This window comes from Microcebus murinus, chromosome 13 (genome assembly GCF_040939455.1).
Source record: "Microcebus murinus isolate Inina chromosome 13, M.murinus_Inina_mat1.0, whole genome shotgun sequence".
In the NCBI taxonomy this organism is placed as follows: Eukaryota; Metazoa; Chordata; class Mammalia; order Primates; family Cheirogaleidae; genus Microcebus; species Microcebus murinus.
In genome coordinates this window covers 58148698-58165154 of record NC_134116.1, presented here as the reverse complement: position 1 = coordinate 58165154, position 16457 = coordinate 58148698, and the positions used below count along the sequence as shown (strand labels likewise).

General features: G+C 42.3%; 1 protein-coding gene across 1 annotated transcript in view; it reads right to left on the bottom strand.

The window, feature by feature from the left end:
- Positions 1 to 2510, bottom strand: part of TNFSF11 (TNF superfamily member 11) — a 32791-nt gene extending 30281 nt beyond the window's left edge. Inside the window, exon 1 of the mRNA XM_012761007.3 lies at positions 2109 to 2510. Within this exon, the coding sequence (XP_012616461.1) occupies positions 2109 to 2336 (228 nt within the window). The 5' untranslated portion in view covers positions 2337 to 2510. The remainder of the gene's footprint in view (positions 1 to 2108) is intronic.
- Between the last annotated feature and the right edge of the window lie 13947 nt (positions 2511 to 16457).

Sequence of the window (16457 nt, the reverse complement as noted above, 5' to 3'; positions counted from 1 at the left end):
ACCCAATTGTCATGGTATTCAGGAAAACTGTACCCAAAATATGATGACATTAAATTCTCCAGATGAAAATTTTCCAGTGAGGCTTACTAACGCATATGTTTACTTTGGAAAGAGGTTTTGAGTGTTTCGCTATTATCCACGTGACATCAAGATTGCTAAATGACGACAGGTGATCACCAGAACCATGATAGGTGCTCATCAGAAGGCCAGACCTCTTAGCTCACTTGACCATTGAAAATTTCTGTGGGAAAGCTTAACAACTGTCACAAGAACCCAGCAGGCCACACTTTCCTACGCAGCTATGCCACCAATTTCCATGGCTCCTGACAAGCTAAGCTGTTTATGGTTCCTAGAACTCCTTCATTCCCTACTGTTCTTCAGTGCCAAACACTCACTTCACTATTACCACAACAAAAATGCCATCTCCATAAGGTGTTAGGGAAGATGAAAAGTGGAGAACTAGTGCATCTTGGGTCCCTTTTCTGAATGCTGCACTGGTTTCACTCAGAATTTTAACAGTCTTTAGTTGGAGGCCCTTCCATTACTTGGCACCATGCACAAAGCAGGTGGACATTGTGTATTGAATAAATGATTCTTAATTCATATCCCATAGCATTTAATAGTACCCTGCACAATGCAGACACTCAATGCACAAACATTAAATGGGGTTATTAACACAAAATGCTGGATGAGAAAGTGGATAAACCATTCATTTTTTACCGCAACGTACTCTAATGAAAGAAAAACATTTAGTCACTTTCATATAGGCTTGTGTAATCTATCTTGCAAGTAAACAAACAACTCAAAAGATGTCTTTTTAGAAAAAGAAATTCTCTCAATGGGTAAAGACTATTTTTAAATGCAAATTTTACAAAATATTGCTCATAGCATTTCTACTTTCTAGTCAATAATCATACTAGTTGTATAAAATGCAAACTAGTGGACAATGAGTGCTTAACAATAAGCCTGTGATTAAAAGTAATGGAGTTCAAGACTCTGGCACATGGCAAAAACCCATACTGCCAAAAACCCATACTGCCAAAAACCCATACTATCCAAGCAATGCCATGTTTTGATGCATCCAGTTTGGTTTAGTAATCACCTTTGAATCTGAAAACGAATGAAATCCAAACCCAACTTTCTTTTCCCATAAAAAAAAATGCACAGTCAGCCCCCCACTTCCTCTGAGAAAGCGTTCACAGCACCAGACAAGAATATTTGAATGAATCCAACCAACTGCACTGCAATTTCCAAGAAAACACAAAAGCATAACCACCAGAAAGCATAATATTACAAATTTACCCCTTCCTTCCTACTATCTCCCTGCAGTTCCGAGCCGTCGTGCAAAACCTCTTCATCTTTTCCAAAGGTTGGTTTTCGCTAGGCTGTAGTGAGGCTGTGCCATCGTCAGACACACCTTGCTTCCGTCCTCCGCCCACCTCCCTGGAGGCACGTGGGGCAGTCCCTGTTCCTTCAGCCCGCGCGAGCGGAGCCCCACGGGACAAAGCAGAAGCAGCAGTAGCAGAGCCCCTGTCCCCAGACCCGGCGCCTCTGGTCGCGCTATGTCATTCTGCCTATTGGGTCACCTGGGCATCCCGGCCGTGCGCACCGCGACCTTCCGCTCTGCGCGCCCCCTCGGCGTGGTGCTCCAGAACACACCTGCAAGGAAGCCAGGCCCGGAGACCAGCATCCACCAGGTCGTGGGCGGGAAGGGAACGAAAGAGTCTATGCCCAAGTGCAGGCGGCGCTCATTTTTTTTCGTACAAGAGCATAAGTTGGTTTTGAACTTCAAGGGAGAAACGGCAGGGGGGAGAAAGTGTGCGGTCCCTTCCAGCAGAGGCGAGAGGCCAATGCTGTTCCCGGGCAGAGGAGATCTAACCCATCCTCTGGCCCCGGGAGCGCAGCCCCAGCGCGCAGCAGGGCAGGGGTGGGTGCGTGCGCCGAGAAGGGGCGAGCGCCGCCAGGCTGTCCCCCAGCCCAAAGTTTCCTCCCTTAGAGTCACTTTCCCCTCCAGAGTCTGCAAAGATCTGAGGAGCCGAGCACTGCGGCCAGACTCGGTTTCCTACAGGTGCGGGAGGCGCGAGATGGGTGGGGAGGCGGCCACTCACCTGCGCTCTGAAGTACAGGAACAGGGCGACGCTGCACACGACCTGGCCCAGCCCCAGCCCCAGGAGGGCCATGAACATGGAGCGGGAGGCGGCGGGCGGCGGGTGCGGCGCGGGCGGCGCGGGCGGCGGGGCGTGCAGGGGGCCCTCGTGCGGGGCTCCGGAGCCGCCACCGCCCATGTCGTCGGAGCCGCGCAGGTACTTGGTGTAGTCTCGGCTGGCGCGGCGCATGGCGCTCGGCCCGCAGCTCGGGCGCTCTCCTCCCTCGCGCTCCCTCCCCGTCTCGTCCGCCTGCTGCCAGCTCCACGGGCTGCGGCGGGGCCGGCGCGGGGCCAGGCGGGGCCTCGACGTGGGGCGCCGACTTGGAGCCCGGCGGTGGCTGCTGGGGCGCGCGGGCGAGCGGGCAGGGCGCCCGGCAGCCCCAACTCTTATAAAGCGCGTGGAGAGGGCGGCCCTGGGAGCCAATCAGCCCCGGGCGAGGCTGCCTCTTCCACTCCCACCTCTGGGTCCCCTTCCTTCCTTTCGCCCTCCCGCCCTGGCTCTGTCATTGGAGGGCCTCCTCCCCATCAGGGCCTTCGGCGGGGGAGGCTGTGGGTTGTCCCCGTGGTTCCAGTCTCCACTCTCCCATCCTCAGCTGCCTTGCTGGAGATCCAAGGGATGGCTAGGGAAGATCGATGAGCCTGTTGGTGAAGCGCAAGGGTTGCATGCGGCAGTTCAGGTCCCTGAGCCTCAGTTTCCTCCCTAGGATTTAGAAAGTTCGATTTGATGATCTCAGAAGATGCCTTCTATCTGCACCGCTCGCCCCCCCCCCAAATTCAGCAAGGAACATCCTCAGGGATCTTGAGGGTTTGGCCTCTGTCTTGGTTCCGATTATAGCTTCCCATAGAATTTTGAAAGACTTAGACAATTCCAGAACCCCCTTCCCAGATCCCTTTCTGCAGCTTCAAAGTGGCTTTGAGTGAAGCAGGTCTTGAACTTGAACGTGGCAGCAGAGAGCCTACATAGACACCCACTCCGACTTTATGAAAAATAACACAGTGCAGAGAAGAGGGTGAAGGGGTATGCAGCCAGAAGCAGGCAACCGAGGAGGTCTCCCCAAACAGGAAAGAGAGATGTTACACAAAGTTCATGGTGTAGGTAAGTGTTAGCTTCATTGCTAAAGAAACCTTTCCAGAGCTTTTTAAAATCCCCTACTCGGAATTGTGGCCCTTGGTGAGAAAACGAAAATATTAACATTGCTCACAAGTTATGATACATCTTTCAGAAGGAAAGAGGGGAGGTGCTGGCCAATTAAAACACCCATAAATCTTAGGATGTTTCCACTTTTCTATTAATACATTCAGCCCACAACATTCACGGGTTCCACATCCTTGGATTCAGCCAACCACAGATCAAAAATACTTGGGGAAAAACAATAGATAGTTGTGTCTGGACTGAACATGTTTAGGCTTTTTTCCCCTGTCCTTGCCTGAACAATATACTACAACAATTATTTATATCGCATTTACATTGTATTAGGTATTACAGATAATCTAGAGATGATTTAAAATATACGTGAGGATTGCGTATGTTAAATGCAAATACTATGCCATTTTATATAAGGGACTTGAGCATCCGTGGATTTGGGTATCTATAAGAAGTGGGGTTGGCGGTGTCCTGGAACACAATTCATGGAATTCTCCACGAATACCAAGGAATGACTGTACTTTTTTGTTTTGTATTTTCTTTCTGCCTAATTCTCGAATGAGCCCTTCTATAGGCTAGACTTCTCACAAATGACACATCTCTCAGTTATTAAACCCTGTGTTCTAGATTGAACACTTAGACCTCAGTACATGTTGAAGAAGAGTGACTAGGTTGGATTACAAACAGCACCCATACAAAGGAAATGATTTGCTCACATGTAGAAATGATTTTAGCATTTGTATATGTATGAATATCTAGTTTGACAGGGAAAAAGAGAAAAAACAATCTTCAAATTCTAACATAGGTTGGCCCGAGTGCAGTGGTGTTTACAACTAATTGATGACAACCAGTTACAGATTCCTTTGTTCCTTCTCCACTCCCACTTCTCCACTTGACCAGCCTCAAAAAAAAAAAAAAAAAAAAAAAAAATTGTAACATAGAAACAAGTAACTTTAATCTTCTATTCCTGCAGTCCCCAACCCCTGGGAGGCAGACCATACTGGTCTGTGGCCTGTTAGGAGCAGGAGGTGAGCAGCAGGCCAGCCAGTGAAGCTTCATCTGTATTTATAGCCACTCCCCATCACTGGCATCACCGCCTGAGCTCCGCCTCCTGTCAGATCAGCAGCGGCATTAGATTCTGCATTATGGTAAGTTGTATAATTCTTTCATCATATCTTATAATGTAACAATAATAGAAATAAAGTGCACAATAACTGTGATGTGCTTGATTCATCCTGAAACCATCTCCCCTTCCCATCTGTGGGAAAATTGTCTTCCATGAAATTGGTCCCTGGTATCAAAAAGGTTGCAGGCCCGGCGTGGTGGCTCACGCCTATAATCCTAGCACTTTGGGAGGCCAAGGCGGGCAGATTGCTCAAGGTCAGGAGTTCGAAACCAGCCTGAGCGAGACCCCGTCTCTACCAAAAATAGAAATAAATTAATTGACCAACTAAAAATATATATACAAAAAATTAGCCGGGCATGGTGGTGCATGCCTGTAGTCCCAGCTACTCGGGAGGCTGAGGCAGTAGGATCGCCTGAACCCCGGAGATTGAGGTTGCTGTGAGCCAAGCTGACGCCACGGCACTCACTCTAGCCTGGGCAACAGGCAACAAAGTGAGACTGTCTCAAAAAAAAAAAAGATTGCAGACCCCCGTTCTACTCTAGGTAGTCCTTGGCCTCTTCCTTCTTTTGTTTGTTCATTAACTTTGGGAAGTAGGCTTGTTTTTTCCTCCCACTCCTCCTCTTCCTCCCCCTCCTCCTCTTCCTTCTTCTTTCTCATTTTTTTCTTCTTATAAATCTTTATTAGGATCAAACATTTTTCAAATGTGTTATAACAGCTAAACCCACAGTGACTTTACAGTAGTCTCTTCCATTCTTTTTAATGAATTCTTTGTACAACAATATTTTATATATGGTTTTTATTCCTTGACATCTTGATCCTGAGGTTATAAAAAGGTCCCTCAAATCTCGGAATCATGCTCATGTATGCTCGACCCAGGTATAGGGGCCATATGTTACATTCCTACACAGCTCTTTATATGACGTTCCTATTGCTTGGCAGCTGTTTTCTACTAGGAGTCTAATGATGCCATCCCACTGTACTGGAAACCCCACTGATGGTCCACCTGCTGCTCCTTCAAAAGTAATGTATCTTTCTTGCCAATTTATCTATTTATTCATTTGTCACAGTCCACTCCCAAGTTAGTAGGTAAACCCCATATGTTCAAGGACTTTTTCTATATTATTCACCCCTATAACTTCACTATTTCTTAGAATGTTGCCTGGTACCATAGGTGCAAAGTATATACTTGACTGAAGGAATCTTCAAAGCCTCTGCCACTCTCCAAGTCCAAGCCACAGTTTCTCGCCTGAATTAATCCCATCTGCTAACTGATTCACTTCTTTGTCTTGCTTGCCCCTGAAAGGTTCTGTACACACTGATCAGGATTTTTTTTTATAAAGCAAATATGTATATCATTTCCATACTCTCAATCTTTTAATAGTTTCTAATTGCTGTTGTTATAAAGTCTAAACTCTGGAGAATAAAAACTTCAGATGATCCTTCACAAGCTGGCTCAAGACTCCTTTTCTATGTCACCTTCAAATGCTACCCTTAGTTGGAGTGCACTTCCGTCTCCCACACCTGGATAAGTCTCCTGCTTGTCGTTCCTCTCTCAGCTCAAATGTCACTTCTGCAGAAGTCTTTCTCTGCTCCCCTAACCCAGGGTGGCTCTCTCTGTTTTATGTTCCCTTGACACCCCTAACTTCTCCTACCACACACTACTCATGCATTTCTTCACTCACTGTACAGATACCTGAGTGAGACCCCACTGTATACAAGCACCAAGCTGGGTTGTAGAACTTGGGGATGAAGATAGAGCATTAGGACTTACACTTTCGTGGGAAAAAAATATTGAACAAATCATCACACAAATAATTAACAAAACTAAGATAAGAACTTTGAAGATAAAGTACAATGAGAACCTTACAATAATAGTGAGGCCTAAACCTATTTTGGGGAGTCAGAGAAGGCTCCGAGGCAAAGACAATGATTAAACCTAATCCCAGAGTGACAGCAACCCAGGGAGAAAGTGACCAGGGAGCTATTGTAAGCAGAATATATGCTTGTGTTATTATAATTATTTGTTTAACATGTCTTTCCAATTGCACATGTCTCTCTTATTTACCATAAATTCATCAATATATTTATGATTTTAATAATATATCAGTTAACTGATTAATTCATTAGCAAAATCATAAGATAGTTAAGTTGAAGCCTAGTAATCTAATAGATAGTAAGAGATTCCAAGACCCAGGGCATAATTGAACATAATTAAAGATTCAAAGTTTATGTCAATGCTCAACTGTAAACAGCACAATGATTATATCAACATTCCTCAAACTATATTTCCTAGCACCTTAGTGTAATAAGACAGAATTCTTTTGGACTCAAATGACTATTTATTAGTTTACATAGTTGAAAAATATAGGATTAGGTCTAGATTCAGGAAGCTGGAGCCCTAGGAGGCCCATGGTCTGAAGATCTGAAAACCAGGAGTATCAAGGGCAGGAGAAGGTCACTATCCTAGCTCAAGCAGTCCAGGAGACAGTTAATTTAACCTTCCTCCACCTTTTTGTTCTATTCAGGCCCTCAGTGGATTCGGTGAGGCCCACCCATACTGGGGAGGACCATCTGCTTTACCCAGTCCACCAACTCAAAGGTTAATCTCTTCCAGAAAACACCTACAGACACACCCAGAAATAGTGCTCAATCAGATATCTGGGCATCCTGTGGCCTAGTCATGTTGATACATAAAACTATCACACTATCTTCACAGAAAAGAGCAAATATTTTATAGTCTTCATTTGGTAATATAAAGTCTGTCATTCCTGATATTCTCCTACTATACAATTATTATTTTTTAAGACAAGATCTCACTCTGTCACCCAGGCTAGAGTGCAGTGGTGTCATCATAGCTCACCGCAACCTCAAACTCCTGGGCTCAAGTGATCCTCCTGCCTTAGCCTCCCAAGTAGCTAGAATTACAGGCATAAGCCACCATGCCAAGCTAATTTTTTTTTTTTAATTTTTTGTAGAGATGGGGTCTGACTATGTTGCCCCAGCTGGTATTCAAATTCTGGCCTTAAGTGATCATCCTGTCTTGGCCTACCAAAGTGCTGGGATTACAGGCATAAGCCACTGGGTCCAGCCCTACTACACAATTTAAGCAAAATATTCCATAACTATTTGGTTGTTGACTATACATTTTCCCTTTCTATATTTCTACCTACTCAGCCGATTTCATGAGCATTCTTTTCCCTTCAGGGGTGAAGTATTTTGGCTGGATCACTAGGATTTCCCTGTCAATCACATCTCCCCAGAAATCCCAGAAGTAGCTTTCCATTTCTTGCCACTTTAATTCCCTCTGAACATACATACGAAAAACTCAGATATTTTAGATCTCATCTTCATGGAAATGGCAATATTCCCTAACCTCCCTCTCCAACTTCTAAGTATGATAATTCACATTAGTTGTTAGTATTTCCATAATATATTTACCCTTATGATTTGTGTCTCTATGGAGAAGCTTTCTTTTAGATGCTTTCAATGAAGATCCAATGTCTTCATATTTATTATAACATATTCAGCATGGAATTTTAACCACATCTAACTTTTGGGTGAGTTACAACATTATTGAAGAGTGATGTCCAGGCCTCAGACTTCCATGACAACTAAAATCCAGTTGGACACCTCCAGATGACAGAGACTATGGGATGTGTTTGGTACTTTACAATCAATAATGTGACCACACCATTAAAACTTAACAATAATGAGCTATGTATGTGTTTAATATTTTTTCTGTTTGTCTATTTATGTTATTGATGTTGCAACTACAATTTCTGGCTAAAGAAGAGAAAGGAAAAAAGTGATTTCCCAAACTCTAATGACTAAACTAAGAAATATTATGGTACAAATCTTTTATGTATAAAAGAGCCTAAATAATGATTATTATAATTTCGAGGATGGCATACTTCACGAATCCTTCCTGGCACAATAGTTCGCACCTGTAGTCCCAGCTGTTCAAGAGGCTGAGGCGGGAGGATGGCTTGAGGCCAGAAGTTCATGACACTGCACTCCAGCCTAGAAGACAGAGCCACAGAGACCCCATCTCCAAATACATGAATGAATGAATGAATGAATGAATGAATGAATGAGTAAATAAATAAATCCTTCTCATTATTCTCTACTTGCCCACCCAACTCCCCTCTCCTTACCAGATTCCTCTGCTGCTCTCTGTGTCTAGGAGGCTGACCTCCATTGCCTACAACATCTGGGCTTAGGCATCCCATGGCTGACTTTGAGCTCAGCCAGTGGGAGGCGCTGGCAGAAGAAGGGAGAAATTGGGGTCTTGGTTCTCTTCCCACTTCAGCCCCCAGACTGAGATGCTAGGCCTGATTGCATTCCTCTGTGGCCGCAGCTGCTATCTGGCCTTCTCTCCTCCATAGCTCCAGCTCCTTCTAGGCTCTGCTAACATCTTCCTCTTTCCTTATCCCTTTAGGCCAAGGGGTGTACATTAGTTTGTTATTGCTGTTATAAGAAATGACCACACATTTAATGGATTAAATCAGCACAAATGTATCATCTTACAGATCTGGAGGTTAGAAGTCCAAAATGCATCTGCAAGGCTGCATTTTTTTTTTTTTTGAGTCTCTAAAAGAGAATCTGTTTCTTGCCTTTCCTAGCTTTTAGAGTCTGCCTGTAGTCATTGGCTCGTAGCCCCTTTCTTCATTTTCAAAGTTCACCACTATGCTCTCTGATCTCTGTTTCTGTCTTCACATCTTCTTTTTGACTCTAACTCTGTCTTTCTCTTATAAGGACCCTTGTGATTGCATTGGGTCCACTCAGGCAATCCAGAATCTTCTCCCTATCCCAAGATCCTTAACTTTATCACATATACAAAGTCCCTCCTGCCATATAAGGTAATATATTCACAGATTCTGAGGTTTAGGATGTGGATATCTTGGGGCAGAGCATTCAGCAGACTACTACAATGTGGGAAAGGCTCTGGGTTCCTCACCATTCATTGTTAATTTGCTTCACCTTGACCTCAGCTCTTCAAATTAAAGCCTTTTCAGTTAAGTCCCTTGGATTTCCCACTCATTTTCTGCCAGGACCCTATATGATATACTTGCTAAATCTGAAGCCAATTACAACTAATTTACAAGCATGGGTATTATAACATGCATATGCATCCTTCATGCTAATAGCAATTTTTTACATATGTTTAACCATGATAATAAGGACATGAAAGTATCTTACCCTGGCTCAGCCCGCAACCTCATAAAACTGGTGTACTTTGTCTTTGGTACTCACCAATTCTTCTTTTATCACTTTTTCCTTCTCTAAGTGTTCCTGCCTCTTCTGATCTCAGAGCTAGGCTATTTCTGCTCGTTGAAGACCCAGTGAAACCTCTCACCTAGGTCTGGACTCCCTAAAAATCGAACCCAGCATTCCCATTACCCGTTACAAGCATCCTGTTCTCATCACATTCCCTTTAGCTAACAAATTTACTAATAAACTATAACCAATTAACACTGACTTGTGTCAATGGACAATTAAAGTTTTATGTTGGCAGTCTTCTGGAAATATACTGATTTACCCCTAAAGGAGTGCATTTCTAATGGTAAATCATCCAACTCCAGGGAAAACTGGATGGGAGGTGGAGGAAGTGTACCTGTCCATGGCTGTTTATCTCTTCTGTGCACAGCGCTGGAAATATTTAGAGTAATTTTACCTCTAGCTTCCCAAGAAGAAACTCTATGTGATAGGTTTTTAATTAATATTATCTCAGACTTGTTCCTAAAATAAAATTATCTGAAGCATTAGACCTCTTAAGTGAACTTTTGGGAAATACAGAAATTAATCAGAGAGATCGTAGTTGTTTCTGAAAACATAATCAAATGATATCAAAGGGTATGATTATATTCCTCTCCCAAATGCTTCCTGAATGCATCCTCACTTGTTTTGCTCAGAAAATAGTTTTTTATTATCTCTTCTTTCTTCTTCTTTGAAACTCCTATTGTTACCATATTAGGTCTCCCATAATCCTTATTAATTAACTTGCAATTTCATTTGTTTTTATTTGTGTTTTTTATTATGAGTATATCCCTTCATTTGATCTAGATCTTTATTTAGTTTTTTCAGCAATAATAGAGTTTTTCTATTCTATTATTCACTTCATATATTGCATTTTAAAGTCTAGAATTAAATCTTATTTCAAGAAATCTTTATGTCTCTTCAATTGATCTTTTTTAATACTTTCCTGTATCTCCTAAAGAATTCTCCTTACAATTGTTTTAAATTTTTAAATTCACCTCTGCTTCTTTACTCAACCTCCTCTGTAAAGAAATTGCTCTGTTTATTTTCCTTGATTCCTTCATTCAAGCTCCTAAAGCTCTTTAAATGACATTTGACCTTTCTTTACCTACTGGTGTCCCCTAGTGTGAGTCCCCATAACACCCGAATATGTCAGGTTACTGGCAGTGTCTTGGGCAATGGTGGACACCCAGGAAGAGACGGGTAGGGAAGGTGCTTCCTTACCAGGAGAGTAGCTTAAGGAGGGCCAGAGGGGTGTCTCAGGGCTGAGAATTTCTAGTAGATTCTATATGTCTCTGAGGCTGCGTGAGGATCACCTGGCCAGTGTCTCTCCGTCAGTGAGCTATGGAATCAATTCTCTTTACAGATCTCCCAAAATCTACAAATGTTTACATCCACTCATTGCTATAAGTAATTTTGTCCAAGAATAAGTCTGTGCTTTTCTATTCCTGTACTGTCTCCTCAGCACTTGAAGCCTCAGGTAAACTTCCCATCACCACAAATATCTGCGTTATTGTCTGAGATGGGAGTGGGGGGTACCGAAGCGGTTTGCCCAGCTGCCATATTCCCAGCATGCTGGTCCTCTCCTCTTTGAGTCTAAATCAGCCTCTCATCCTTTCCTGCCTATCGTACTAAAATGGCTTCTTTATCATCCTCCTTGCCATCAACCTTCTCCCACTTAAACCCATCTTCCAGATGGATCCATTTATCATGTGCAACTGGCCATGGAACTCCCCGTTTCGAAACCATCAGCTGTCTTAAGATAAAGTCCAAGCTCTTTACAAACTCTTCTTCAATTTTTCCCCATCTGTATCTTTAGCCTCATCTTCCAACACTGCCTTGCACTTAAAGTTCTAGTTTTAGAATATTAAGAATAATTTGTCATTTCCCCACACATTATGCTATTTATTTCAAACCCCTATGTCTTTTTCCACATTGATCATTTATTCATTCAACAAACATTTACTGAGCACCAACCATGAGTCTGGTACTATGATAGGCACAGGAGATATAATGCTGAATCTATATCTCGTCCTTAAACTATGTAAGATACAGAGTTTTCCCTCCACAAAGCTTACACTCTAAGGGAAATGCTGCAGTAACATTGAAACAAAAGAATCTAATGAAGGCAGAGAGAAAAGAAGCATATTAATTCCTCTGTGCAATGAGACTTTAAAACCATTCAGCAAACTGCTTTTCTTCATTATGTAGAAGATGTCAGCATACTGTTGCTATTACCATAATCACAACAACTAGACAAAGCTACCAGATAAACCAGTGTATAAGAAAAAAGGAGAAGTATGTATTTTTAAAGACATCAATGAGCTGATGAAAAAAAAAGTCCAAAGGGACTAAATTCCATATGAAAAATCTTTTCTAGGTGAGGAAGATCAGCCACCTCTTTCCTCCCTGGGAGCACTTGTCAAGCATAAACACAGGTAGGTCTAGTATTGAGCTTGCTATAGGGACAGAGCTGTTACTGGAGAAGATGTGACAAACTAACATCTGGAGAAACTGCAAATGCCCAGCTAGTTTTCTCCAACTACTGGTTTTCTTCCCCCTCAAAATTTTTCCTATTCTGCTAAGAAGCTGGGGAACTGATCTTCGAAGGTAGACAGAGATCTCCCCGTATTGTACGAGAGAATCTTGCTGGGGAAAGAGAGATATAAAATAAGCACAAAAACAGGTATATCCTTTGAGATATTTGAAATAAGAACTGCACTGAAACCAAGTAAAGCTATAGTCTAGCTCAATTCCTGATTGAAGTCCTTACCTTAGCTGCAAAATAATATCTACATTAGTTCTTTTATATTCAATGTATACAAATTTAAAAATGGCATGACATGATAAGAAGCTGAAAATGTGTAAGTTCATAATGAAGAATTTAAAAAGTCATCCACTAATAGCAGATCAACAGTTAAACCAAATACTGAAAATAGTAGACAATGATTTTAAGATAACTATTAAAAGGATAGCAAGGAAAACAGAGAAAAAGGTAAACAAAATGGATGAAAAGACAGGGAACTTAGAGAAATGGGATATTTTAGCAAACAGCTATTTTTATGTTCTATTCTAGAACATAAAAAGGAAATATCTCAAATTAAGAATTAGTTAGATGAACTTAGTAGCAGATTGGATACCTCCTCCCCCCCCCTCCAAAAATAATCAATGCAATCAAAGCCTTCTTGGATGGGTGGGGTCCCTTTAAAAATTATCCTCAGAGTGTCCCCTGCCTGGTTGCCCACATTGCCTCCCTGGCACGCACTCTGCCCTGTTGTCAGTGAAAACACAGCTTGTTTTCACTATGTGCAGCTTCCTCTTAGCTCGGCCACCAGACAGGCAGCTTCAGCCACAGCCATTTACTTTTAGTCTTCTTAGACATGGGACAAATCCCAGTCTCTTTGTCAACTGAAACTCCACAACAAATGTCAACCCTCTCCAACTGATTATCTCAAAGCCTCTCTCATAGATTCTCTAAACAAACTCTTAAAAAAAACCACAAAACTATTTCTTGATTATTTCAATCTCAATTATTTATATCTTTAACCTGGTTTCCAGAGTCCTTCTCTGCAAGTGTCTTTCTTCAAAATATGGGAGTTTTTGCCACCTACTATTTACTTCCCACTTTCACATGCTGCGACACAAGCAAACAGCCACTTACCATATAGTGTAATTAGCAAAATGCATCCGGCAGCACATGAGAGAAGTTCTTAACCTAGACTGGGGAGTCCAGAAAAGACTTTTTGGAGGAAGCCATATTTAAAATGAGACTTGTGGGATGGGTAATAGTTATCCAAGCAAAGTGGGAAAACACACATATAAAAAAGCCAAGAAGCAAAACAGGATGTATTCAAGGAACTGAAAGAAGTTTAGTGTAGCCTGAGCAGAGTGTGAGGAAGAATAGGGTGAAATGAGAGTAGGAAATAAGCAGGGATTGAGTAGGAAAACTTTGTCACTCATGATAAAAATTTGAATTTTATAATAAGATATTCTAAGAGCAATGGAGAGTCATTAAAAGCTTCCCCCCCCCCTTTCAGGGAAATGGCATGTCTGGTTTGTAATTTAGAATGTGCATTGGCTGCAGTGTGGAGAGTGGGCTTGGGGAAGGGGGATAGACAGAGATGGGCAGAGGGGGCCTGGACACAGAGGTATGGTCACTCAACCACACCAGACCCAGGCAAAGACCCAGGGTGGGCACGGCAGGAGTTGTGAAGAGAAGTGCTGGGTCTTAGAACAACTTAGAAGTGGAATCCACTGGGTTTGGTGACTGGCCACAGAAAGGTGACAAAGAGAGAGGAGACAGGATTCTGTCTCTGACAACTGAAGGCACCATCCAGTGAGATGAGAAACCCAGAAGAAAGAGCAGGTTGGATAAGCTCGCTGCAATATCTGCCCTACTTCACAGTATGTTTGGTTGACTCTTATTCAACCTGCAACTCTTAGCCCTGGTGATATCTCCTTCTGGCTTTTCCCAAATCCCTGTCCCTCACCCACCTGTATGCTATCACTTCCTTCATCACAGTGACAGTAACCATTTGTATAAGCATCTTCTACAGTTGGCTGTAAGGGCCTTGAAGACATAGAATCTGTATTATTCATCACAGGCCCCCTTATCACCTAGCAAAACTCCTGGCACATAGTAAGCGCTTTATCAGTGTTTTTTAATAAAGTGGATCCTCCTGAATGTTGAAATACTGAAGCAGCAATACAGAAGCATCCATAAGATGCTTCTGAGCAGATGCATTTCAGAAATAACCAGTGTGGCAGACATTATCATCACAACAACAAACGTATATCTCGTACTCATCTGCAAACTATTAGCCTTCTAGGAAAGGTAAAAGAAAAAGACTACAAACTAAAATATTCAAATGGGACTTTGTTCAAGCAAATATGTATTGAATGCCTGAACAAATGTCATATCACTTCTGCCTACTGATCATATGTATCTTTCCGTTATAACAAGCCACTTCTCATAAAACCCAATGCAGGTTTTACCAAAGCACCCCATGCAAAATAGAGGATGAAAATGAGTGATTGTTCTAAACATGAATATTTTCATGCTTTGTTACAGATTGAAAGCTTTAGAAAACTACCCTAAAACCAAGTGGTTAAAGACAGAGGGCTCTGAGGAACACGTCGTGTGATTCAATCCAGGCTCTGCCACTTACGGGCTAAGTGATCTATATATCTGTGCCTTAGGATTCATCATTTGAAAAATAAAACAAAAGGTAAGGGGCCAGGCACGGTGCCTCACGCCTGTCATCCTAGCACTCTGGGAGGCCAAGGCAGGAGGATCACTTGAGCTCAGGAGGTCAAGACCAGCCTAAGCAAGAGCAAGATGCCACCTCTACTAAAAATAGAAAAAATTAGCCCAGTATGGTGGTGCATGCCTGTAGTCCCAGCTACTTGGGAGGTTGAGACAGGAGAATCACTTGAGCCCAGGAGTTTGAGGTTGCTGCGAGCTAGGTGAGGCCAGGGCACTGTAGCCCAGGCAACAGAGGGGAGACCCTGTCTCCATAAAAGGAAAACAAAACAAAAACAACAACCAAAAAAAAAAAAAAAAAAACAGTAGTGTGGATGCAAGGTTCCACAGCTAGCACACCACAATGGTGCAATGGTCCGATTGAGGTCCATAGTGCTGTCAATGCAAGGCCTTGAGGGAAACTGGAGTATGTCAGTATGCCCTGCTTACTCAAACAGAGGCATTCTATGCAAATATTTCTACCATGGTTAATTATCATTCTCAAGATGTGGGTGTTATAAAAGGAAAACTTAATTTTTTTACCTGGAAAATTCACTCATTTTTCGATTGTAAAATATTTTTGAGAAAACAATCATGAGAAATATATAAGAACATTATTAGTAATAATAAGTCATCTGTTTAGCGTGTTAACATGTCCAAAGTTATGTTTTTATTATTATCAGCATATTTTAGGTAACTGCAGGACAAAGGGGCAGACTGCATAAGCTCATTTTATTTCTGACATTTGCATTTACATTTGACATTTACTGCTTCCATACACAATTTTAATGGAAATTGTGTGACTCATCTGTAAAGGCATTTGTAAGAATATGGAATTCCTTAATATTTTCAAAGAAAAATTAGCATTTCTAAGAGCCGTGTACTGAGTTATACTAACCATTTGAGATTGGGAGAGTTCATTGGTGGAAGCCAGTGCCTTTGAAAGTAAATGTCTATTATTAGAATTATCAAGCCCAGCATGGACGGAGGCTTGGTGGAGATGCTATAGAGTCAATTAATCACTGGGTAGGTAGCTAATCTGGGTGATCATTAAAGCTGTTTCCAGTTCTGAGATATAAACCAGCAATCTTAACTTGTCCTTCCAGGTGTGGCTTGTTGGGGTTTGCAAAATGCTTTGAAATGAGCAATATTCTATATGAACCCATATTTATTCTTCATTGTCTATATCCAGTAGAACACTCTGCGATGATGAGAAGGTTCTGTATCTATCCTGTCCTACAGGGCAGCCGTTAGCCACATGTGGCTTCAGAGCACTTGAAATGTGGCTGGTGCAATGAAAGCTAGAGGCTGTCACATTGGAGAGCACAGATCTATACGTTCACTTTTTAAAATCTCTGATTTACATCTGCTTGTTAGTATTTTGCATTTAAAACATGGCATTTCAAATACACTGAGGCTTTCCATGACCCAGTGACTCTGGAGAGAGAAGAGTGCTTGATAGAACTGAGACGAAATTCAACTTGATTCTTATCCCACATCCTAGCACAGTGCCTGGGACAGAGTAGCTCTCCGTGAGTATTAT